At 41.2% G+C, this 26,910-nt stretch overlaps 1 protein-coding gene across 2 annotated transcripts; it reads right to left on the reverse strand.

Moving 5' to 3' along the window:
• Positions 1–10,096: 10,096 nt before the first annotated feature.
• HSD11B1 (hydroxysteroid 11-beta dehydrogenase 1) lies at positions 10,097–26,414 on the reverse strand. Of its 2 annotated transcripts, XM_008146012.3 has the most exons (6): positions 26,246–26,414; positions 25,332–25,462; positions 23,698–23,809; positions 23,358–23,543; positions 12,401–12,544; positions 10,097–11,041 (listed from the first exon to the last, which is right to left on the reverse strand). In XM_008146012.3, the coding sequence occupies exons 1-6, from the start codon at positions 26,331–26,333 to the stop codon at positions 10,824–10,826; spliced, it is 879 nt and encodes a 292-aa protein (XP_008144234.2). In that variant the 5' UTR covers positions 26,334–26,414; the 3' UTR covers positions 10,097–10,823. The 2 variants fall into 2 exon arrangements, with proteins under 2 accessions (XP_008144234.2, XP_028008079.2); XM_028152278.2 differs by lacking the exon at positions 12,401–12,544.
• Between the last annotated feature and the right edge of the window lie 496 nt (positions 26,415–26,910).

Consider the following 26,910-nt stretch of genomic DNA (forward strand, 5'->3'; position numbering starts at 1 on the left):
AATAGACTACGAAATTTGGAAGAAAAAGAAAAGAAACTGATCTGTGTGCATTACAAAGACACTATTACAGATGATACAGTCAGGAAATTCCCAAGAACTTCAGGATAAGATAGTGGGAAGGGAACTGGACCGGGACAAGTTAACCGAGTAGCTTTGTAACCTTGTGCAATTCACTTTGTCTGAACGGTACACTCAGTACGTGGTTGGGTGATTTACTAGTACATGGTGCCTATGAATTCTAAGGCTTGACACGTATGAGGTGCATAATGAGACATTTAAATAGCTGTAATAACACTTATTAGCATATGGGGAGTATGTCACAATCTTCATTGCTATTACTTCCCCATTCTCGGAGGAGAAAAAGGACAAGGACTTGGCAGGGAAAAGTGCAGAGGACGGATTCTCAAGCATTAGAACCAAAGGCAGATGGCAGTCCCTCAGGATGAGAGACAATAGCCTCAGGTCCTGTGTTTGGAGTTTGACATATGGAGATGGGAATGAGTAGAGGACAGAGGAATTGGGGAATTCAAGATGCATAATAAGAGAATTTCATTGGCACAGAATAAATAGAGAGAGGGCTTGGGGAGTTTAGGGCACTAGAGCATCAGAAGGGACAGCAGATTGTAATAGGAGCTCCTTTTGGGTTCCATTTAAAATTAGAAAGAAGTGTGTGTCTGGCTGGTGTGGCTCAGTTGTTGAGTGTCAACCTATGGACTAGGAGATCATGGTTGATTTCCAGACAGGAATCACATGCCTGGGGTGTTGGGCTTGATCCCCAGTAGGGGACATGCAGAAAGCAGCCGATCAATGATTTTCTCTCATCATTGATGTGTGGTGAGGGGAGTTTGGAACTCCAAGTCTTGCAGAGTGGCTCAGGTTGGGCAAACTTAGATCTGTTCCTGTTCAAGGTCTCCCCGGTGAGTGACTTGAAAACTCTCTTTGTTAGTCTTCCAAGTGTCTAGGTGGTAACTATTTAGTCAGATGTCCACGCAAATATCTTAAGCACAAATGTTCTCAGAAGTGCTTCAGTATAAACCAGTGGTTCCCAACCTTTTTTTTTTTTGGCCATGCCCCACCTAAACATCTCTAAAATCCTGATATCCCCACTGTGACATATAATTCTTATTATTCAAAAAGTGAACTCCTCGCCCTAACTGGTTTGGCTCGGTGGATAGAGCGTTGGCCTGCAGACGCAAGGGTCCCAGGTTCAATTCCAGTCAAGGGCATGTGCCTTGGTTGCGGGCACATACTCAGTAGGGAGTGTGCAGGAGGCAGTTGAACGATGTTTCTCTCTCTTCGATGTTTCTAACTCTCTACCCCTCTCCCTTCCTCTCTGTGGAAAATCAATAAAATATATTTTTTAAAAAGAAGTGAACGCCTCTTCACTTTAGGCCAGTAACTTGGTCTAAACAAGCTTCCAAAGAACATGGCATCCGTGAAAGAGAAAAAAGAATGAAAGGACAGTTGAAATACTGAGGAAGAAATCACCAAGAAATTGTTAAAAAAATAATAATACGAAGTGACTGAAAAAATAGCAAAAAAAGTTTCAAAACATAACAGAACTGAAATACATAAATATGTCACAATATATATTTATGCACTGTATATGAGGCCCCTAGAACCATAAGAAATGCAAAAAAATCACTGGTAATAACTCATTCTCGAATTGCCCCCCTTGAAAATCAAATTACCCCCCCCCCCTGTGGGGTGTGTACCCCACGTTGTGAACCGCTGTAACCCATCAGGAAAAGATAAATATTTCCTTAACTTCTACATGTGCAAGTTTGCAACTTCACACTCATGGCAGGACTGAGTTCTCCGTCCTCTTCTCTCTTTGGTTGTTTTGTGTCATCATAGTAGAGAGAGGAACTTTTAGTATAATAAATCTTCAAAGTTATGCTGTAAGAGATGATCAGTATTAGTCAGAGACTTGTCTATTTTATAGATGCTAAGAATCTGGAAGACTTAAGCCTAAGGCCAACCAGCTATAGACCCATTCTTATAGGTCTCGGCATTGAGAAAGACAAATTAGTTTTCATCCTAGGCTCCTGAGAAAGATGGGAACCTCAGGCCTGGGGTGGGGACAGAGACTGCGTGTGTGTGTGTGTGTGTGTGTGTGTGTGTGTGTGTGTGTGTGTATGTTACCGAACAGACAGGAAAGGAAAGAGGAAGGTAGACCAGAAAAAGGGCCTCCCAGGCACCCATCTCTGTTTGGACCAAAGCGAAAAACCACATGTTAATCTTTAGAGCAACCTCATTCCTCTCCTCTAGATTTCATGTCAGATTTGTCCCCTTGGGCCTGCCAGAATATAAATAAGGCTTAGTTTTGAGTCAAATATAATCACTCGTCCCCTAAGGCGTGCAACACCTCTTTCTAATCTTTAAAGATTACTGCCTTTCAGGACTCAGTGAAAGCAACACCCTCCTCTCCTCAGTGTGTGTGTGTGTGTGTGACTTATTCAATAACAGGACTCTGAGGACTCTTAGTTTGTCATGAAAAACCTCCATTATTGATTTAAAAGCAATATGCTTTTGTAAATTACCAAGCTACCAAAAACCATCATTTAACACAAAATTTAAAATATAAAGCCTCTAGCATGGAATAGACTGCAAAATCTCAGAGGGAAGGCGAGGGAGGGTAGAAAGGTGGGAAGAGATCAACCAAAGAACTTGTATGCATATATGCACAATTCATGGACACAGACAATAGGGTGATGAAGGCCTGGGGCAGGGGGATGGGGGGGCTAGAAGGGTCAATGGGGAAAAAGGGGACATATGTAATACTTTCAACAATAAAGATATAATTTTTTTAAAAAAGAAAAAAATATGAAGATTCTATTCATTAACATGTGCTTCCACTCACGTTACTTCATTTATATAATGTTTTCTCACCATAGCCTCAGCCGGCAGAGCCACTCATTACCTTTGTCTTACTCCAAGAATGCGGAGGCCTCAAAAGCAGTAACTGTACTCACATTAACACTCTAATTCCAAAGGTGTTTGCTCTCTGGTAAAACTGGGTTAGTTAGCAGTGTCATCCTCTTTCTGAAACTGGGGATTTGGCTCCCTGGTTAAACTGTCATTTTCCCACAGCCTTGGCTCAGCTATCCCAATAATTTCCTGGGCGGCCTCACATTCCAAAGTAAAAACATCCTCCTGAGCCTTTTCTATACATTTTACACATTTCTGCACCAACCGTGCTATCCCCTTTATGCTCAGTAAACCCATTATCCACAACAGAGACTATTTAAATCGATGCAGTAAAATGGACCCAAAACTGATCTCACCGAAGCCCTGGCATATTCGATGGCTGCCAGCAGAGAACACTTTCAGGGCTTTGCAGACGAACAGTGAAAGTAGGTTGATGGAGAAATGGGTCAGAAAACATGCAGGTTTTCCTTTACTTCCTTTTTTCATTTTCACGAAAATTGTGATATGATGCCACTAGAATAATTTTTAAAATTGAAAAATAATCACCTTAATCTTACCACTGACACACAAATTAGTTTTGCATTTTTTCACACTCTCTTCTAGTTTTTGCTGTATGTACATTTTAAAAACATATTTTAAATATAGTAATCCTACAATTATGTGTTTTTTTCCACTTGATACTCTTTATACTATATTATGAATATTTCTCATGTTTTTACATTTTTTCATATTTTTACCTTTGAGTGTTGTCATAATCTTTCATAATATATATATATAAATATATATATATATATATATATAAAAGGCTAAGTGACCGACTTGTCCATCCATCTGACCGGCTGGCCAGTACATATGACGCACACTGGCTATTTAAAAATAAACGTTGTGGGGTGGGGGTGGGGGGGCAATGGTAAGATATGTACACATATAATACCTCAATTAAAAAAATGTAAAAAAAAACAAAACAAAAAAACGTTGACTCTCACATGAGCGATACATATAAAGCTCTTGCTGGTGCCAATCACATGTGTGTGAAATGCTATATGAGATACAAAAGGAAGCCCAATCTGAAGCAGCAGTGAAAGGTATTGCTCCCATGGAAGTAACAATGGAGATTAAATATGATCATAATAGTGATCCAGGTAGATATAATTATCCCTGTGTAACCAAAGTTGCAGTCATATTCAGCAACTAAGATGGAGAACCTCTTTTTGAAAGGGACTTGCTCATTCATTATAAACCAGATCCCAATAATTTGAATGCCACTAAAATGAAACAAATCAGTAATAGTAAATGGGGTCTTTGTAATGGTACTCGGTTTATTATCAAAAGATTGTGACCTAACATAATCGAAGCTGAAGTATTAACAGGATCTGCGGAAGGAGAGGTTGTTCTGATTCCAAGAATTGATTTGTCCCCGCCTGACACTTGCCTCCCATTTAAATTAATTCGAAGACAGTTTCCTGTGATGCCAGCATTTGTGATGACTATTAATAACTCACAAGGACAAACTCTAGACAGAGTAGGAATATTCCTACCTGAACCCGTTTTCAGATATGGTCAGTTATATGTTGCTTTCTCTTGAGTTTGAAGAGCATGTGACGTTAAAGTTAAAGTTGTAAATATTTCATCATGAGGAAAATTAGTCAAGCACTCTGAAAGTGTTTTTACTCTTAATGTGGCATATAGGGAGATATTAGAATAAGTTTAATCAATTTATCAGTCATTGTTTTTATCAATGTTGTTTTTATATCATGTTTTTGTTGTTTTTATATCATGTCTTTGTTGTTGTTATTGTTTATTTATTAATCAATTTATATATTATTTTCATATACATTTTACTAATTTTCTTTCACCTCTGACACTTCTATTATAGAGAAATGGTGAATATTGATATTAAAATATTTCTTCTAATTAATTTCCTTTCAATGTGCATGAATCCATGCACCAGGCCACTGGTGTTTAATATTTCCTTATTATTGAACAGTAGCCATGTCTACCCAGCATTGCTCAGGATAATTATTAACCACTGGTAAGTGCAATTTAATAGACATAAGAAAAATGAATAACAGTGTGAACCCAGAGAAAAAAGACACCTACTAAAAAGGGCTCCTGGTGGCTAACTGGGCTCAAATTTTAAAAACAGAGCATAGCTTCCAGGTGGGATAACTCAGTTGGTTAGAGTGTCTTCCAGATAGGCCAAGGTTGTGGGTTCAATCTCCAAAGGGCACATACAAGAAATCAACCAATGAATGCATAAATAAGTGGAACAACAATTTGATGTTTCTCTTCCCCCCCTCCCTCCCCCCCCCCCCCCCCCCCCAAAAAAAAACCCCCATACACTGTACTCACATTAACACTCTAATTCCAAAGGTGTTAATTTGGTTTCAGAGAGGAAGGGAGAGGGAGAGAGAGATAGAAACATCAATGATGAGAGAGAATCCTTGATCGGCTGCCTCCTGCACACCCCCTAAGGGGATTGAGCCCACAACCCAGGTATGCTGCCCTTGACTGGAATCGAACCTGGGACCCTTCAGTCCCCAGGCCAACGCTCTATCCACTGAGCCAAACCAGCCAAGGCTTCTACATACCATTTTAGCCAAGAATGGCTTTGGATGGGCGCCAGTCTCCACTCACAGCCAAGAATCTGGTCCGGATTTCCCCACACCTTGAGCTTTCTTTCCCTGTGAGGCTCAGAGCACCTTGCTTTGGAGGGTGACCACTAGCTATCGCTATTGAACAGCTCTAACTCCCCATAGCTCAAAGCCAATGGTGTCTTTGGCTGCTACCAGGTGGCCCTAACCAGATGACTGAGTCCCACCCCCCCCCGCCCCGCCCCGCCCCCACTAGGTCTTGTCCGCCCTAGGCGGTGACTCAGAAGGAGGCAGGCTGTGAAGAGGGAAAGAAATTGGGGAAAGAAATTGTGGTGCACTGAGGCACACACCACCATCAGCCACTAGGGGGCGATGCTGCCTCTAACAGCGAAAAGGAGGCCTGTGAAAAGAGTCTTTCCTTTGAACAGCGTTGCTCTTTGGCCCTGGGGTGGCATAGCTCTTCCTTCACTGTTACCTGGAATTCAGGGCCCCCAGGACTGTCCAAGGACAGTAGCAGGGAGATCCACCAACCCAACAGTCCCAGGTGAGCCAAGCAGGGCACAGACAGACACGTCAACACTCTGGTTTTCTGGGTCCTTCAGGCCTCAGGTCTCTTGGGTGTGGGTTGTTTTTTTTTGTTTTGTTTTGTTTTGTTTTAAATGTATAATATTTTAACAAAAATGGATTATATTATACATATTTGTAAGCAACTTGTTTTATACACTTAACAGCATGTCATGAAGATCCCTGCATGTGCGTACACAGAAATCTGTCCCTCAGTTTCCACTCTCTGGTTCCAGGTCATGCAACAGGCCAATGTGCCCTCCCCTCTGGCTTCTGTTTCCTGTCTTCCTTTTCAGAAACTCCCATCTCCAAAGCGTCTCCAACCCAGTGGGTTTTGACCTGGCGCTTTTCTGTTTGTTTGTGTGGTTTTTTTTTCCAAAATCCATCTCCCCCTCCGCCCCCCAGGGACATAATCTATTGCTCCAGGTCCATGTCCTCACCCCGTGTGTTCTGGATCTGTGCAGAGCTGCTTTTCCTGGGTTTTCCCTCTTGTGAGCTTGGGATTCTGAGTCCTGTCTTTTTGAAAATTCTCTCTTTTCTCGTCTGCCTTATCCCTTACATCTGCCCTGTTCCCATCCCTCTTAGTTTGTGACAGATACTTCTGGTGGCCTAACAGAATCCCGTTTTTTTGGGGGTGGGAATGTGCTCCATTTCTCAACCTCTCTTAAAGGGAGAGGTGATGACACGATGTGTATCTAGCCCCTGGGAGGTGAGCTGAAGTCCTGGATAGGGCTTCCCAGTGGGCTTTTCCTCTGGGTCAGATTCATCAGGCATGCCCACGTGCATCTTTCGCCCTTCATGTTCCTGTTTTTCTTGCCTGAAACACAGCGTGATGCTGAAGGTGGAGCAGATGTCCTGTGACCACGCAGTGACAAGGAGGAGGATGGATCGTTGAGTGGAAAGACAGAAGGAGCTGGCTCCGTAAGGCCCTGGTCTGTCCTTCCCAGACGTCTTGTGACGGGGGGATAAATAAATGTCACCTTGCTTCAGCCACTGACAGTGGGCTTTTCTGTTGCAGTGCTAGCAAACATGAAGGTCAACTCGCTGACCCTTTAGTTAAGGCTGTTGACTTCATGCAAGACGCGGGCACCTTGAGAGTTGAGGGGTGTGAACATCCCCTCTTTGGGAGCCCTTGTTCCCCCTCTCTCCCTGGCAGTGGTAGAAATAAGCTGTTCTGTTACTTTCAAGTCCTTGGAGGAGGAGAGAGGCCTTGTGCTGGGCCTTTAAGAACAGCTACTTATGTCAAGAATGTGGAGAGAGAAAGTCAGGGTGGTGCTGCTGGAGCCGGCGGAACAGGTTTGAGAGAGCTGCTGGTGCAGATCTCTCCTCATAAACACTGGGTGATGTCAACTGGTGGCTTGAAATCCACCGAGGTGAGAGTGTTTACATCATGGGCATAGCAAATATCACAAATCAGGCCTTTTCCCCTTTCCTTTCCTTTTTCTGGAGAGCCGGTTGTTAAACATTCACCAACATATCCTTGGAAAGATCAAAGGTTTCATTTATTAACAACATCAATATTGTTTCATAGCTTCTCTTACTGCCCCCAGGCAGTCCACTAAGTGACGAGTGAGCAGAATCAGGGAGCTGCTGATTTATACTGAACACACATGCAACGGAAAGGCATGTATGTGTATAATATTTTAACAAAAATGGATTATATTATACATATTTGTAAGCAACTTGTTTTATACACTTAACAGCATGTCATGAAGATCCCTGCATGTGCGTACACAGAAATCTGCCTCACCCATTTCTGCCATGATATAGTGATTTCATAATATTGATGTCCCATGGGTAGACATTACGGTTTTTAATTTTTTGGTTAGGGTTAGCCCTAACCACGAATGTAATGTTTAGAAAAAATTTTATTTTCCTAACAGGTTCTTGCAGTAAGAGAATATCTTTGTTTCCTTAAAAAATTGCTGGATGGCTTCAAGTTAGAGTCAGAATCCACTTTGCATGATCAATGAGGGGAGGGGAAGGCCAAGGGAGCTGAGTTCCCTGGGGGTCAGAGTCATATTGGAGGTGGAGCTAGGAGGAAGCACTTTGAAATAGACATAGCCCAGGGAGGTCTTTGGAGTTAAATGATGCAAACTGAATGAATGGAAACTCAGTCTTTCTTTTAAAAAAAAATACATTTTATTGATTTTTTTTTTTTTTTTTTTTTTACAGAGAGGAAGGGAGAGGGAGAGAGAGTTAGAAACATTGATGAGAGAGAAAGATCAATCAGCTGCCTCCTGCACACCCCCTACTGGGGATGTGCCCGCAACCAAGGTACATGCCCTTGACTGGAATCGAACCTGGGACCCATGAGTCCGCAGGCCGACGCTCTATCCTCTGAGCCAAACCGGTTAGGGCCCAACTCAGTCTCTCTTCTTCCTCTGAAATATTAGGAACATGCAACAGGGCTCACTCAGTAAGGATGGAATTGCTTTTGGAATACACAAAGAAATGCTGGCCAGCGTGGCTTAGTGGTTGAGCACTGATCTATAGAGCCATGAGGTCACAGTTCCATCCCCGGTCAGGGCACATGTTCAGGTTGTGGGCATGCCCCGGTGTGGGGCATGCAGGAGGCAGCCGATCAATGATTCTCTGTCGTCATTGATGTTTCTATCTCCCTCTCCCTCTCCCTTCCTCACTGAAATCATTATATATATTTTAAAAAAGAATAGGGAGAGCAAAGTTGGGGAATTGATGAGTATTGGATTTAGTTTCAGGTGGGTATTCCGTGTGGTGGCTTGGTTAGGATTGGGTAAGGATCATGATGCAGTGGTTTGGGATTGGTGAGCTTTAGTGAGGTGAGGCTTCCAAAGACTCGTGAAAGGTTAACGGTCATTTTATGCTGTCTGTTGAAAAGCTGAGCATTTAAAATGGATTTGCAACATTTATCTTCCTGGACAAACGTTGCTTGGAGTAGTAAAGCCATGCTGATAAAGACAATGCAATTGTAATGTCATGCTAATGAAGACGGTGAACTAGGAGCCCTCAATGATTTCAGTTCTCAGACCTAATTTCTTGTGCCCTGGAATCCCTAACCATGGCAGCACTTCATTTGGGAGCGTTGAGTTCATGCTGGATATACAGCCTGTCCCTCCAGAACACTCTCCATCCTTTTCCACCCTGCTCTGTGCATGGGGAAAGCTGACCTGTTTAGTTTATATCCATCTGCTCCCTCGCACCTCTGTTCAGCTAATAGGAAATATCAGCAAGAAATCAGAGAGTGACGAGAGTGAGGCTGGGGTATTTATTCCTCCAGATTCCCCCTTCAAGATCCTTAGTGGGCTGGTTGCATTCCTTAACTGAATGGCACAGCTCCTGCCACACGGCACTCTCCAAACAGTTCTTTTTATCTCTGGGTTTTCCTAACAGTTCTCTCCTCTTGTCCTTACCGTGGCGGGCCCAGGCTCGGAAACAGCCTCAACCGGCCCTGATATACACGTTATCTCGTGTGATTGCCCTTTGGTCTTGCCCACACTTGTTGTAAATAACCCCCTTGTTATTAAACTCTATTAAAATTATCCAATTCGCCATCTTTTTCAAGTTTGGAGCCATCTTTTTCAAGTTTGGTTTTATTGAATTGTTAATGTAACCGAAGTCTTGTTTTCTATTTGGTTATATTCAGGTGGTACGTGGCAAGTGTTGGATAAATACTTGTTGACTGAAGGAATGATTAAATGTGTGAATGGCAGGATTTGAACTCCAACTCCTTCTCTCCAAATGTCTAAAAAACAGGTGAGCATTCACATGTAAAGCATTGATGCTTTATGCACTCTGAGTGCAACAGACAAGCATAGGCTGTGTGGCTCAAGTTTCTAGAGACCTCCACTCTGGGGGGGGGTTTCCCTAGTGATTCAGACCCAGGGGTCCTCCTTCCTAGAGGAGCAATAACAAAGAATAGAAAAAGTATCTGAAATATACAGATTAGTGAAGACATTATGTCAATTAAATGAAAAGTAGGGTGATTTCTTCAACTCAAAAACAACGAAAAGATTCAAACCACAAAATGAGAAATGAATACTGATAATTTTTACTTGTAAAGGTTATGGTTTTAAAGGCACCATACTGAATGGACTAAAGTTATAGCTACCAGTTATGATTTGGAAAGTTTATGTGACCTCTATTACAATTTATTATACTAAGCACCAGGACATTATTATATATGAGGTAAATTTGATATAACTATTTTATAATTTTATACCTATGGTGACTAACAACTTCACAACTGCAGGTTCCCATAGAAAAGAAGGAAATCTTAGCTTTTGCAACAGCATGGATGGGCCTAGAGAGTATTATGCTAAGTGAAATGAGCCAGTTAAAGAAAGACAAGTACCATATGATTTCACTCATATGTGGAATCTAACGAACAAAATAAACTAACAAACGAAATAGAAACAGACTCGTAGAGAACAGACAGACAGCTATTAGAAGGGAGAGGGGTGGCAGGGCTGAATGAAAAAGGGGTGGGGCTAAGCAAACACAAAACAAACAAACAAACAAACAACAAAAACCTCATAGATACTGCAGCTTCATGACATTTAGTATAATCACATGTGCACTGTGCAAGTGTTAGAGGAACTCCTTCAAATTGGGAGACATGAGGCATGACTTGCAACTCTCTGGGGAGACTGACTCATTCACCTCTCTGAGTAGATACCTTCATGGATGGAGCTTAGACAAACATCTGGCAGAACAATCCAAGCTCCCTTATCCTGCCCAGCCCTGAGGACGTTTCTAGTTGTTTATAAATCTTTCCATGTTATAACTTCTTAGGCTGAGAAATTCCAGGAGGATCCTCCCTGGATTTCTCAGCAGGAGACTGGTCCATCCTAATTTGCCATAATACACTTCCTCTTGGCGCAGAGCTCCCCCTTTGATGATCTCCAGGGCACACTCTTCCTTTGGAGATGCATCCATGCTGAGTATCCCAGACACTGCCTTCATGGCTGCGTCTGTTAAATGACAAGAGAAGTGTGGGGTTATCCAAGATTAGTCGAGCCTACATCATTGAAAGAGGCCTGCTGACCCCAACAACTTAGCTGATAAGGGGCTGTTTGCCAGTGCTTACTCGGAAAGGCCCGTGGGCCCTAAAGGGAACACATGGAGAAGACTGGGTAGGCTTAGGGTCTGTTGGGCAAAGAGAGGCTTACTTAATACAGGCCCTGTCTTCCTGGGTGAAGATTTGTGGGGGCAGTTAGAGCTAATTAGTTGAGAGATTTGTATCATGCTCTTCTCTTGGGTGTTTTGGTTGGTGTGAGGGAGTAATGTGGACGAGCAGAACAGAGAGAAGTCAAAAAGAGTGCTGCATGATGATTTACTGACTCTCCAAAGGAAGAGGACAAGAATCCAGGCCTTTGACTCCTTGTCAACATTATCCACTTTCACTCGGAAGGAAACTCTACTATCTTCTCTCTCACCTTCCAGCTTTTCATGTTCCTTTTGCACAGCTTCTCTCTATCTCTTCCTTGTTTCACTGTGCTTCTCTGCCTTTCTCCCTTGTTCTGTAACTGCTACTCAGTTTAATCAATTACTCTTTAAATAAAGTTTTCTTATCGTATTTGCCACATGTTTTAGCATTTGAGCTTACAGAAAACGTATAAAAATAATGCAAAGTATTCCCTTACATCCGTCACCCTGCTTCCCCTAATCATAATATCATACATAACCATTGCACAATGATCAAGAACAGGTGTGGTATAATTGGAACACTATTACTAACTAAACTACAGGCCTTATTTTTTCACTCATACCTTTTTTATGATCTAGGATCTTATCCAGGATTTCACCTACTATTAAGTTCTTCTTATTTCTCATCCAATCTGTGATAGTTCTTCAGTCTTTCCTGGTCTCTCCTGGGTCCATTGTTTTCTCATAATTGGATTGAGGTGATGCATTTTGGCAAGAATACTATGAACACACACTGCTGTGTCTTTTTTAGTGCATCATAGCAAAGGGTTCATATTTGATATGTCTTATTACTAGTGATGTTATTAAGAAAAACTTGTATTTGATAAGTCTCATATAGGAAAGTAATGGCCATTGCGAGTCCAAGAGGATATAAGGTACTCAGAATAGGATCAAGTGATGCGTGTGGTGTTACTCAGCATATCTGGGGGTAAGAATGGAAAGAAGGGTTCAAAGAGTAGTCAGAGGCCCCACTAGTGACAAGAGCACTTCATTAAATGAGAACTTAGTGTTCTCACTGGCTTTTAGGTCATTACACATGAATCGGGGAGTTCACCACCCTCTACCCACAATGGTAAGACAGATGATCCATCTGCAGGCCATTTATTCCAATCTCTTGACCTTACCTGTGTTTATGAGGCCGAGGATACAGAGAGTGATTGACACATTGACCTTGGTCACTGAATATTCCTTCCTGATGGAGGAGAAAAACCCATCGAGAGCAAACTTGCTTGCAGAATAGGGAGCAACAAGTGGACTAGCCATTTTCCCTAAATAATAAATAAATAGGTTAATGAGGTGATCCATTTCAGCTGATTTTGGCTTTATCTGTAGCAGGTGTTTTAACTCTTATGGTGCCCCTTAACCCTTTAAGGCATAGTTTCTCTCTACTCCCTATAGAGATTATCATGCTGTGTTGAATTTATAAAAAGAAAAAAATTTCTTTTCCAACCTTAATATATAAAGAACTCTTAAAAAATACAAACAAATTTCTTTAGGGAACCACTCCAACTCCAGCCTGAATCATGAATTTTGGCTTGGGATTTGACTCTAATGGTGTACAACACAGAATGTCCAACCAGACTTCCTGGTACCACTGGGCTACTGACTAACCTAGGGCTGATCCAAAGATCTGAGCAGAAGCGGATTGGTTCGATTTTAGTAAGGTTGGTAAATAAGAGGGACTAAAAAAGAGCCATGTAATCCCACAGCTGCTAACTCTTTTATCTCCAACCAAAGATATCTTTGGATCCAAGGGTTTGGCAAGAGCTCTTTGCCAGCCTGGCTGGGTGTGGCTCAGTGGTTGAGCATTGATCAGGAGGTCATGGCTCGTATTCCCAGTCAGGGCTTGATCCCCAGTGTGGGCTGTGCAGGAGGCAGCAGATCAGTGATTTTAACGCCTCTACTATTTTTGGCAGCGAGAATTAAATAATTTAATTCTTAATTAGGCCTTTGTTCTTATGTTAACCACTCTTTCTGCTCAACTCCTTTTGTTCTCTTAAAGTTAGTCATAAGCTGCTAATAGGGTGTCTCTTTGTCAAGCAGGAGGAGATACCTTCAGGGTCATGAAGAGAACTTATGAGTTTGTTTTGTGGAGGGAAAGAATGTCTTCAAGTTAGCTGTGAGCAGCTGCTGACGCCCAGGAGTCTGATACATATAAGCATCATCAATAACTCAAGAAACAGACTTCTCTCCCAGTTCCCTGAAACTCCCCCCTCCCAAATCCCCTAGCTGCATAAACACTCATTATATTTGCTTTTTGAGAGACATGGATTTGAGAAATCTTGCTCTCCTGTCCTCTTGCTTTGTCCAAATCAAAGAAACATCAGTGTCACAATGTTTTGGCTTTACTACTACCTGTGCAATCGGTGCTTGAACCTGAATTGTGGAGGAGTGACTCACGTACACAGGTTCAGGAGTTAGGACGTAGACAGGTCTTTTTGAGGGCCACCATTTAGCCTACTACATTAACACTGATGTAGCTAGTCCACAGACCCGTTCAAGTTTTGCACTTGTCCTCCTAATATCCTTTATAGCTAAAGATCCGATTGAAACTCATATGTTGTCATCACTCCTGAGCTACCTTTAAGCTGGCACATTACCCAGTATTGCCTCGACTTTTATGTCCTTGACACTGTTGAGTACTGCCAGTAATTCTGTACAAGGTGATATGCTGGAGCCGACTCCTACTGGGTCACAAGAACTGATTGCTCAATTTCCATGGATTTTACGGGCAGGCTGAGGTCATGTTGAAAAGGCCATCATGAGATTCTTATATGTGGAAATGCTACACACAACATTTTTTGATTGTCGCCTTTTGGAGAGGTAGTTGTTAAACTTTTACCAGCACCCTGCCGATGAATATCCCCCAGTTTTGTTTTTTTTCTGTTGTTTCCTCATGATTAGATTCAGGCTATGCATTTTTTTTTTTTTTTTTTGCAGGATCACAGGGTTCATTCTAATTTTATTCCTTTTCATATTTGTAACACGGACGGTGAGAACCTGATCCTCAACATGTATTATTTACATGTATTATTTATTTGATTAATGCCGCCCCATTATGTGGTGATTCATCAGTTGTATCTTTGCCCTCTGTGGACATCCTTATCATCCCCACTGGGCACTGAACCCCATGCCAGGCCACAAGGATGCCCTCTTTACTCCCCACTGAGCTGCCCCATTGTAGTCTTCTTTGCAGAGGCCCTTGTCGCCTGTATTATTAACATCCCATGCCCGGTGCTGCATGGACACCCTCTTTGGTCTGGTGTGAACCAGGTTCCTGGTATACACCAAACTACCATTGCTGCCCCTTGTCTGGATGCCCTTCTTATCTCACCTCGATCTTGACATCCCAAGTCAGGCCGCCATAGCCGCTCCCTGACACAAAGCTGTCCCATTCTGCTCAAGTTTGGCAACCTGAGCCAACAGAGCAATATTTAAGTATGATTATCCACAGGATGCACACGGGGCTCAGACGTATCTACCACTGCCTCCCCTGCTTGTAGCCTAACCCTGCCCTCCCGTGGCCTTGCTGATCAGACCTATGTCAATAATTGTCCCTCTCTCGGTTGAATGACTTATGGGATTGACTTATACAATTCAGCTGAGCCAGTTAGACACCTCTTCTCTGGAAGGAATTTGGAGTCGGGAGACTGAGAGACCAAGAGAGTTGGCAATGAGGCAGAAGTCCAAAGCATATTGAGAGTTGTTATGTTGAGAAAGAGATGTGGCAGCCAGGCTGAACTATGCACCAAATGAAGCAGAGGCTAATAGAGAAAAAGAGGGTCAGGTGTGCTGAGAGAAGCAGGTATGGCATAACCACACTCACTCTGGGACATCCTGAGGTTGCCTTATTTCCTGGTGACTTCTCCATTATAAGGCCAGCTGTCTCTCCAAGGATGGACTGAGACAAATGTCTGCCCAGTATGGGCCAGTAATTTGGCACCCCTTCAAAATAATATTCATTAAATATTGCTCAGCATTTACTTAGAGCCTACAGGGCAAGAGTGATTTTATAATGCCAGAAATAAAGGACTTATTGCATGTATGTATTACATGGAATTTCCTGACCCAGACATCTTCATGGAAAAACATTAAATAATTTATAACTCCTATAGTAGTAAAATCAAGTATGCCAGACATTAATTGGATTCTGGCTTTCAGGCATATGTCAGCTAACTATTTGCAACATTGGTAACTTTGCTTATAGGTTCACAGTCATGTTGAAAAACATCCTGCCATAAGTGCTCATAAATACATATTTATATTAGTATTTATATCTGTGACTGCATTATATTTGCTGGGTGAAATGATATTGATACATGTTGCCAAATTGCTGTAGACAAAATGAAACGTGAAGGACTAGATTTAAAAAAATGAATTGTGGAAACCAGTTAAATGAATACAAGAACCATACCCCTTTCCACCAATAGTATGTGAGAGTGCCTCTCTCACACCTACTTTGTGGACTTAACAAAGTTTTAAACAATCGACAATTTTGTAGGTAGGTCAACAAGCCAAATTAAACAACAAAAACACAACGGCCCACCCCCACCATGGTATTTAGTAGTTTGAATTCGGTAGTTTAGTTGGGTTAGTCATTTGAACTTGTTTGTTTACTTGGGAAGTTGAGACAAGCTCTGTCCTCCTGAAGTCAGAGGAGAACTATTTTGTTTTTGCTACAGGTAGAGACCTATCTCTTACTTTTCTTTTTATTCTAATAAAATTTACACCAAGCTCATGGTACAGTAAGTAGGCCCGAAGTGTATAAAATAAAAGCTGAAAACCCCATTCTGTAAGCACAGTTGGGCTCATACTCTATATACTGTTCTCTAAATTATTTTTCCTTTGAACATAGGATTTTTATAGTGAGTATGTATACAAATTTACACAGTATTGCACTACAAAGAAGTTGTTGCTAGTGGTGAATATTCAGGTTGCTTTCAGTGTTGTTTTTATAATTAAATTTTATTGGGGTGACATTGGCCAACATGAACATATAGGTTTCATGTGCGAATTTCTAAGTTATAAAATCTGTATATAGCACCAGGTGCCCACCACCCAAAGTCAAATCTTCTCCTGTCACCTCATGTTAGGACTCCCTTCTCCCTACACTGCTGTTTGTGTTCATAAGTTTCAGTTTTATATTTCACATACAAGTGAAATCATATGGTTCTTAGCTTTTGCTGTCTGACTTATTTCACTTAGCATAATGTTCTCAAGGTCCATCCATGTTGTTGTAAACAACATTGTTTCGTCCTTTCTTATGGCTGAGTAGTATTCCATTGTGTAGATGTATCACATCTTTTTTTATCCAGTCCTCTATCGCAGGGCACTTTGGTTGTTTCCAGTGTGTGTTTGATTCCTGTAAACTATGCCCTAGCAATCGCTGATGCTGGGATGTAGGCTTTGTGTGGGCGAGCACCTGACCTCACCTGGCCTCCAGCGTCTGGCACAGGGCCTGGCTCAGAGTGGGCTCTCCACACATATTTTGTGAGTAAATAAACGGATATATTTGGGGAGCACTTGTGCAAGTTCATCTGTAGAATAGAGTTCTCTGCTGTAGAGTTCTGCTCTCTTCCCAGCCATTCCTCATCTTGTGTTTCCTTAGGTGAGATCAATACTGATCTCAACAGGAACCCTCCTTGGGCCAAGCTCAACTTCTGACACTATATGTTCATACCACGTCAAATTCACCTTTCATTTTTTAACTTTATATTTAGGAGTGTGTGTGTGTGTGTGTGTGTGTGTGTGTGTGTGTTTAATGCTATGCCTCTGTCAATGTTTGCAATAAGAAGCTGCATAGGAAATCAATTTGCTATATATGCTGTTATAAGAGTGTTGCTAATATCTCAATGGGCAACGCCATGTAAAAACAATTTATAGAACAGAAATTATAAATTGCCTGTAAACACATGACAATAAAATTCATTCATTAATTACTCAACTTTCATTAAATATTTAATACCTGCAAGGTGCTGTTATAGGAAATAAAGACATGATGATAACCAAAAAATAGAATTCTACTGCTCTCAAGAGAACAGGGATCTCACATGTCATCTCACAAGTGAACAAATTTAAATGATAAATACAGCCCTAGTTTGTTTAGCTCGGTGGATAGAGTGTTGGCCTGCGGACTGAAGGGTCCCAGGTTTGATTCCCCTCAAGGGCACATGCCTGGGTTGTGGGCTCAATCCCCAGTAGGGGCATGCAGGAGGCAGTCGATCAATAATTCTCCCTCATCATTGATGTTTCTATCTCTTTCTCTCTCTCCCTTCCTCTCTGAAATCAATACAAATATATTAAGAAAATAAATTATAAATACAGTCTTTCTTCTGTACCTGCGGGTTCCACATTGATAGGTTCAACTAGCAGCAGATCAAAAATATTTGAAAAAAATGTTATGTTGGGAACGTGTATATATAGTTAGGCCTACATCTGTACTGAACATATACAGATATTTTCTTGTCATCATTTCCTAAACAAGACAGTATAACAACTATTTATAGCATTTATATTATATTAGGTATTATATGTAATCTAAAGATGATTTAGAGTGTTGACTGAGAGAAAAAGGTAAGGCTGCCAGGTAAGAAAAACCCTTATTTGGGCTTTTGAACTGAAATTCAGAAACACAGATTCTGGAAGCAACTAGGAAAGTGTCCTGCCTGAGATTAACATTTTGGTTACATTAGCCATTTACCAAGGATTATGATCAAAGGGAAATTTGTCTTTTGGAAGTCATTGGCTTCTCATGAACACTGACTTTCCATTATTGGGAAAGAAATGTTTTTGCATAGTTCTAGGAAGCACAGCTATATGGTACAGTCTTAGAAAGTTTCTTTCTCAGCAAAAAACTTGTTTTTTTTTTTTTTTTTTTTTTGCAAGTCAGCAAGGTTGGTGCAATTTGTTTGTCCAACAAGACAAAGTCCAGAGTATAAGATGATTCCAGTCATCTCTTTTCTCAGAAGTATACAGAGGGATGTGCGTTGGTTATATGCAAATACTATGCCATTTGACAGAAGGGCCTTGAGCATGCTGGGGTGATGGTGGTGGTGTCCTGGAACCAATCCATTGCTGATACTGAAGGACGACTGTACTAAATACCTTTTACCTATAAAATTGTCACTTGTTGCAAACAATAGCCTTGAAAACATTCCCATCATTCCAACCAGTAAATCTAGTGTGTAATTGATGTGATGTACAACAGTTATGAAGTTCATGGAGCTAAAGGGCATGACAATGGAATGACCTTTACTTTTCTAAAGTGGAACCTATGTCATGAAGACCCATTTGACTAATGGCAGATAAACCTTTTCTAGATGTTTCCAAATGTTCTACATTTAATCCAGTGATCCCCCCCCCTCAATCAAATTGGAATATTAATATCTGTGTCTCAGTTTATTTCACAAATACCATGTAGGCATTCTCTTTCCATTATTTCACCTACCCCCCTGTCCTCTGCATCTGATAGAAGGGGTTTTGTTTTCACGATGGACCTTGGATGTCAGAGAGATTGGGTCTGGGGTGTGTATGTAACGTGTAGGATACACATGTGGGGTGGCCTGCCTTCCAGTTTAAAAAATTCTTTTATTGACTATAATGGGTTGATATTGGTTAATAAAATTATATAGGTTTCAGGTGTACAATTCATCATCTGTATATTGTATTATGTATTCACCACACCAAATCAAGTCTCCTTCCATCACCCTTTACGCTCTGTTACCTTCCCCAACCCCCTTTCCCACTGGTACTCACAATACTATTGTCTGTGTCTATTAGTTTTTTTGCTTTGCTTAATCCCTTCCCCTTTCACCCAGCTCCCCAAGCCCACTCTCCTCTGACAGCTGTCAGTCTGTTTTCTATCCATGAGTCTGTTTCTATTTTGGTAGTTTGTTTTGTTCATTAGATTCCACATATGAGTGAAATCATATGGTACTTACCTTTCTCTGACTGGCTTATTTCACTTAGTATAATGTCCTCCAGGTCCATCCATGCTGTGGCAAAGGGTAACATTTCCTTCTTTTTTTATGGCCGAGTAGTATCCCATTATGTAAGTGTATCACAGCTTTTTTTATCCACTCATCTACTGATGGGCTGTTTCCAAACAGCACTTGGGCTGTTTCCAAATCTTGGCTATTGTAAATAACACAGCAATGAACATAGGGATGCATGTATTCTTTTCAATTAGTGTTTCAGGTTTCTTCAGATATATTCCCAGGAGTGTGATTGTTGGGTCAAACGGCAGTTCCATTTTTAATTTTTTGAGGAAACTCCATACTGTTTTCCACAGTGGCTGCACCAGTCTGCATTTCCACCAGCAGTGTCGAGGATTCCCTTTTCTCCACATCCTCACCAACACTTGTTGATTTATTGATGGTAGCCATTTGGACAAGTCCATTTGGACAAATGTGAGGTGATATCTCATTGTGGTTTTAATTGGCATTTCTTTGATGATTAGTGACGTTGAGCATCTTTTCATGTGTCTATTAGCCATTTGTATGTCTTCTTTGAAGAAGTTTGTATTCAGGTCCTTTGCTCATTTTTTTTAAACTGGATTGTATATTTGGTGTTGAGCTATATCAGTCCTTTATAAATTTTGGATATTAACCCCTCATCAGATGTATCATTGGCAAATATGTTCTCCTATTCAGTGGGTTGTCTTTTCATTTTGTTGATGGTTTCCTTTGCTGTGCAAAAGCTTTTTAGTTTGATGTAGACTCATTTGTTTATTTTTTCTTTTGTTTCCCTTGCCTGAGGTGCTATATAAAAAAAAAAGTATTGCTACAAGAAATGTTTAAGATTTTTAAGGTGTATGTTTTCTTCTAGATTTTTTATGATTTCAAGTCTAACATGTAAGGATTTAATTCATTTTGAGTTTATCCTTATGGTCTAGTTTTATTCCGCCCCCCCCCCCCCAATTCTCTCAGATTTCCCCAATACCATTTACTGAATACACTGTCTTTACCCCATTGTATGTTTTTGCCTCCTTTGTCAAGTTAATTGACCATAACAGTGTGGGTTTATTTCTGGGCTCTTTATTCTGTTTCTTTATCTATATGCTTGTTTTTATGCCAGGATCATACTCTTTTGATTACCTTGGCCTTGTAGTATAGTTTGATATCAGGTAGTGTGATTCCTCCTACTTTGTTCTTCTTTCTCAAGATTGCTGTGACTATTTGAGGCCTTTTGTAGTTCCATATAAATTTTTGGAATATTTGTTCTATTTCTGTGAAATGCACCATTGGTATCTTGATAAGAATTGCATCAAATCTATAGATTGCTTTGGGTAGTATAGACATTTTAATGATGTTAATTCTTCCTATTCATGAACAGCTTTAACTTATTTGTATCTTCTTCAATTTCTTTCTTCAGTATCTTACAATTTTCTGAGTACAGATCTTTTACATTCTTGGTTAAATTTATTCCAAGGTATCTTATCTTATTTATTTTTTGATGTAATTATAAATGGTATTGTTTCCTTAGTTTCCCTTTCTGATAGTGCATTATTGGTATATAAAAATACAACAGATTTTTGGATTTTATTTTGTATCCTGCAATTTTGTGGAATTTACTTACCAGTTTTAAAAGTTTTTTTGTGTGGAATCTTTAGGTTACTTTATATACAGTTTCATCAAATAATGACAAGTTTACCTCTTTCTTTCCAATTTGGATGCCTTTTATTTATTCTTCTTGTCTGATTTCTGTGGCTAGGACTTCCAGAACTACGTTAAATAAGAGTGGTGAAAGCTGACATCCTTGTCTTGTTCCCAATCTTAAGGGAAACGCTTGTAGTTTTTGCCCAATGAATATGATGTTGGCTGTAGGTTTGTCATATATGGCTTTTATTGAGTTGAAATATGTTCCCTCTATTCTTATTTTGTTGAGAGGTTTTTTTTTAAAATCATAGATGGGTGCTGGATTTTATCAAATCCTTTTTCAGCATCTATTGATCTGATCATGTGATTTTTATCTTTCAATTTGTTTATGTGTTTATTGCTTGCAGCTATTGCACCAACCTTGCATACCCAGAATAAAGCCCACTTGATCATGGAGTATGATCTTTTTAATGAATTGCTGGATCTGGTTTGCTAATATTTTGTTGAAGATTTTAGAATTCATGTTCATCAGGGATAAGATTTCAATGTAATGCAATGCCTAGATATGCATTGGGATAAAAATGATTGCTTATCACTATAATTCCATAAACAACTTAATCCAGTCCCTGGAAGGAATGGTTAAAAACCCAGTCCAATACTCCTTGGCTGACCTCATTTTGAAACTTAGCATCCCATGTTTGTGAAATTCAGATTTTAAGGAGGAACGATTAATGAACATTGATGTTGACTATTTAAAAGAATATGGCATAGAACAGAGCCATTCTTCAGTTAGGGAGAGAGAGCGAAGTTGTCTGGACTTTGGCAGTTCAAAGACATGCTTTAAGCAAACAGGCTGAATTCTTTTGGCTATAGAACCAATAGACTTGAAGGATAGTAGTCCAACTAGATTTCCATTTCCAAGATTTCACAAAAATCACAAAGTGATGTTTAGTAGGTGTAGATGATGTGTGGAAGCAGAGGTTATCAACATTTCACCATGCCCTTGGACTTCTACAGTAATTCTTGTTCCTTTCGAGAACAGTCACACTGTGTATATGTTATAGAAAGTTAAAATTTTCAGCCAAAGATGATGCATGTCTTTGCATCAGTAAGTGTATAATTTAATCAACTGAAATCCTCAAAGCCACCTACACCAGGACTGATGTGAGGGTTTTGGCCAGTGCCCTAGGGTGAACTGGGGATGTGCCCATCACACTTCCCACTCAGTATGCATCTGGAAGCTCTCCCTTCCTTTCAGCCCAGAGGGAGGCTGTGTCTGGGGAGTGTGGGGAGTCTGTGCTGGCTGGGAGGCGCAGGAATGCGTATCAATCACTGTTTGGCAGGTAGTGCAGACACATTGCCCTTTTGTCCCACCACCATGCAGGCCTCTCCCATCCAGGAAGTAGAGCTCTTTATAACATCGATGGCATTTTTAGTCACAGCAATAACTAACATTTGTGAAGTACGTAAGAACTTACAAAGGCCTCTAGGCTGTTGGTTTCACATTGCCAGGAATGAAATTGAGATGGCTGACATTGATGCTGGTGTTTGCACCTTCCAGCCACATCCTTCTAACTGACTAATCAACAAATCAAAACAACCGATCAAAAATTTTTCTCTGGGACCTATGATGAAATACACCAAGGCATCCCCCACGCTTTTTACTGGGGACAACTTCTGATGCTGCCACAATCCAGAACATCAGGGACTTCTCTTGATCACACACAGTTCTCTTCCTCTGTACACACTCTCTCCCTACCCCATTGGTTGTTTAGATTGGACTTTTAGGGTAGCAAGTTCAGATTTGGAGTATACCCCAATTCTAGGCAGGTCTGTTAATAATATGGTGTGTTTGTTTCTGTTTATTTCATTTTGCCTTAGCTTAACCTGCCGATTAGGCAACAGTATGTTAAAATATTTCACTTTTCAGTTCTACCTTTGCATCAACTAACTTCACCTACCTACAGCTCTTGTAGATGAAAGAAGCAAAATTCTTTTTACTCATAGTGACCAGGTCTCTCTCTTAGTATCAGGACAGGCTGTACTTCTAGCAGTTTCTCGATGTCCCATTGGACTTCCATTTGTAGATCACAAGCCAGTAGGCTTCCGATAGGCATTCTGAACTGCTGGTCTTTCTCCGTTCCTTCCAGGGAACTTGTAGCCCATCTACCTTGAATGATCCCTCATTTTGTATTGCCCCCGTTGTTCTCAATGGTAGCTCTCTTACTCAGCATGCGCGCTCCTCATGGAGTGTGCATGTCCACGTCTCTTATTTATATATCTGCCTGCCCACGCATACGGGAAAATCGACAGTTGGCTTTTGCTTAATATCACTGTGAGCATTTCAACTTCCAGTTTATATTGTGTTATTTCTGTGCATGAGAACTGGTAAAAAAAAAAAAATTCATGTTTACTACAGAGCCCCCGACATCATCCCTAGCACATCTCCTGCTCCTACCTTCTACAGGGTCCCCTGCCCACTCACCAGCCATGGAGGAGACAACAACAATGCTTCCATTGCTCTGCTTCAGCATGGGTAGGGCAGCCATACTCAGGACCACATAACTGATGTAGTTGACCTCCATACTTCTGCGCACTAAGTGGATATCACCAGCAAATGGTTGCATATTAGTGCTGGTGATGTGATTGAGAATGAGCATGTCTAGTCCTCCTGCAAGAAATGACTGTGTTGAGAGACACTATCAGGGGTTGATACCTTTTCTTTCCCCCTCCCCCTCTCCCTTTCCTAAGCTCCCTGAGCCAAGTCCCAAGGAGCAAAGACGATAGAGGAGGTCCAGAGGAGGAGAGAAGAGAAGCAGCCTCACCCAAGATCTTTCCAGCTCTGGCAACAAAGTGCTCTGCGAAGGTCATGTCCTCCATGGTGCCAGCAATGTAGTGTGCCGAGGCTGCTCCATGCTCCAAGCAGTCGGCTACTATCTGCAGGGACACACAGTGACCTTGGTTTCAGTATTGTAACCGGAATCCAAGTTTGACAGCTTGCCAACACGAAAACCAAACTCATGAGACATGATGCTGGTGAAAAAGGAAAGAGATTTTATTCAAGTGCTGGTCACCTGAGGAGATGCGGGACTCTTGTCATAAAGCCTATCATCTCAGTATAGGCAGAGGTATGTGTTTTTAAAAAAAATATATATCTTTATTGATTTCAGAGAGGAAGAGAGAGGGAGAGATGGAAACATCAATGCTGAGAGTGAATCATCAATCGGCTGCCTCCGCACATGTCCCACTGGAAATCGGGCCCACAACACAGGTATGTGCCCTGGTTCACAGGTCAGTGCTCAATTACTGAGCCAGCCATCTGGCAGGCCAGGCAGAGGTTTTTATAAGGAGGGAGAGGCAAAGCAGAACAAAGAAATCATGGGGAAGGGGTTGAAGAGTTCTCTATGTGCAGTCCAGCACAGTGCATGCTGATAAGGATCTTGAGATTGTTCAAGTGGTGGTCTGGTGTGTGTTATCTTGCTTTTTTTTTGTCATCCTGGTTCTATGGTTGAAGGTTAGCAAATCTCCTGGACCTAGGATGACTGAAAATTGGATTCTGTATCTTCTGAAGTAGTTCCTAGGATTCTCATACAAACATGTTGTCTATCCATAAGCTACATGATAGTCAGAGTCGGCCTTACAGACACAATGTCAAAAGCATGGTGGGATGAGGTACAATTACTACTATTGTAGTATTGGCTACAGACCTTTGGGGACAGCCTAGGAAGTAATGGAGATTTAGATGAGTTGTTCACAGCACTGTTTTGATAAGAAATGTTAGCGGGTTTATGTGCATGAATGTGAATTTAGTGAGTGTGTGTGTGTGTGTGTGTGTGTGTGTGTGTGTGTGTGTTGCTAACTGCAACCCAACATAATCTTTAATACTTTTCTGGAAGTATTTCAGGTAGGGTGTAAATGGATAAGTCACCACCTTCTTGGGTTCAAGTCCGTGATTTGTGTATGTGAGTTTCTGTGAATAGTTGTTTTTGAACGATCCTAGTTTCTGTGTAGGTAGCCCTAGGTTTGTGAATGTTTTTATATCCTTGGGTTTGTGAGTCTGAGCATATGAGAGGGCATGTGTGTGAAAGTTTGCATGGGTACAAGAATATTAATTCACGTGTAGGTACTGGAATTTTGATATCTAGTACATATCTACATATCTGTGACTTTGTGTATAACTGTGTGTGTAGAGGCATGAATATGAGTACATATAACCCAAGAACTTTGTGTCTCTCCATATATATGTGCATGGGAATGAACACTGAAATGCATATTTTCATATTATTGTGGATGTTTAAACCTGTATGTATGTGTGCATGCGTATGTGTGTGTTTATGTGTGTGTATGCATCTGTGTATGGATGTGCCAGCCTCTTTGTGTTAGCATGTATCCGTAAGTATATATAAAAATACATCTGGGCATGTGAGCATGTATGTGTTTGTGGACACAGAACCCTCACCTTCTTTAGAGCTTCTTCTGACCTCGCTGTCACCATCACATGGGCTCCCATCTTCGCCAGATGATAGGCCATCTCTTTTCCAATTCCCTTGCTGGCCCCTGTGACAATCACTTTCTTTCCTTGGAGCATCTCTGGGAAACCCCAAAAGGAAGTGAGGAAAAAAAACCCAACTTGGAAGCAACATTCCTCCTCCTGCCCTTGTCATGGGCAGCCTTATCTCAATGCCTCACGGTCATGATTCCAGATCAACTTATTTCACACTGCATACATCAGTGGAGGAAAGTTCAAGTCTTTCATAAATATGTTCTGAAATGAAAGTTTGGCTTGGTTGGTCAAAACCAAGTCTACCTACTGTTTCTCCTAAAAATCAACAACAAAACATAACAACCCTCCATGGACAGAAGTTTTAGCGGGAACACTAGAGTTCCAGGTGTTTCTGGACTCAGCCAGTTTTGCTCAATTGAAAAAAGAAAATGCAAAAAGTAATCAAAACACGTGTGCTGTCAGAAATCCCAAGGATTTTCCTCACTTCTAGTTAGTCATCAACTCCAGACTACTTTCTGCACTCCCACTTATCAGTCCTTCCATGGAGCTCAAATATCTGGCTGAGTTGTGAATTTTGGAGTTACCCTTATTTTTGTAGGGGATCTGACATTGCTTTTCATTAAGGGGGCCAAGTACCACACGGACCATTTGCTCTTGGCTATGTGATTTCCCTTCCCCACACTCCTGTTACCCATCCCCTGTGGCTGGAGGACACAGAAATCCTCTCCCACCTCAGGGTTCCTTGTCATTCTACAGCTTTGAGGTCAGGAAATCATGATGATCCTCAGGCACTCCAGCTACCCGTTGTTTTTTTTTTTTTTTTTTTTCTTTTTATCTATCTCTTCAAAATTAGACATATTTGTACTTACCTGGTTTGAATTCCTCATTTGCGGAATAGTAGTAGTAGGCCAAGAAGATCCCCAGAATGGGTAGGAGATAGTTTTTCATAAAAGCCATCAGACAGGGATCTGGCACAAGGAGCCCTGTAGGACACACAGAGAGAACCTACACAACTTTTTACAGCCTTCCAGGCAGGCAGCAGACTGAATTGTGACATCAGGGACGGGGAGGCTGGAGTATCTCAGACAGTGCTAGCCAATTTCCCTGTAAGAGCAGCGATTGGCTATGGGTGAGATCGCACTTATCTTGGCAGCCTGCGTGGTAGATTTCACAATGAACAATATTTATTCCATTGCATTGAGCAAGAAGAGACTTACAGATCGCCAAGTTCATGACTGTACAGGACTGAATTCCCAGCATCACTACCCTGAGTCCATCTTCATCTGAACACCATTTACACTAGGAATCGGCGACTTTACAAAAGTGCATGTCAAACCCCCATTTCAGAGCACATTTGTGTGTGTGGCTTCTGGGGGGGAATATGAGTAATAGCCAAGAGAGCCAAATTCAAGTCAAATCTCATTCTCAGTCCCACCTCCTAGTCAGAAGCAATTAAAAATAATAGCCCAATACAGAAAAGTAAGCTTCTTAAGAAAATATGTGCAAAATATGTTCTTGGAAAATAAACAAGCCC

The sequence above is a fragment of the Eptesicus fuscus genome, chromosome 22, assembly GCF_027574615.1.
Source record: "Eptesicus fuscus isolate TK198812 chromosome 22, DD_ASM_mEF_20220401, whole genome shotgun sequence".
In the NCBI taxonomy this organism is placed as follows: Eukaryota; Metazoa; Chordata; class Mammalia; order Chiroptera; family Vespertilionidae; genus Eptesicus; species Eptesicus fuscus.

Bases quoted from the DNA above. Each gene is read 5' to 3' on its own strand.
- HSD11B1 (XM_008146012.3), bottom strand. From the start codon at position 26,333: ATGGCTTTTATGAAAAACTATCTCCTACCCATTCTGGGGATCTTCTTG. The intron at 23,544-23,697 runs GTGAGGCTGCTT...CATTTCTTGCAG, and splicing joins CAGAGCTGGAAAGATCTTGG to GAGGACTAGACATGCTCATT. The intron at 12,545-23,357 runs GTGAGTGGGCAG...TTTATTATTTAG, and splicing joins TGTTGTCTCCTCCATGGCTG to GGAAAATGGCTAGTCCACTT.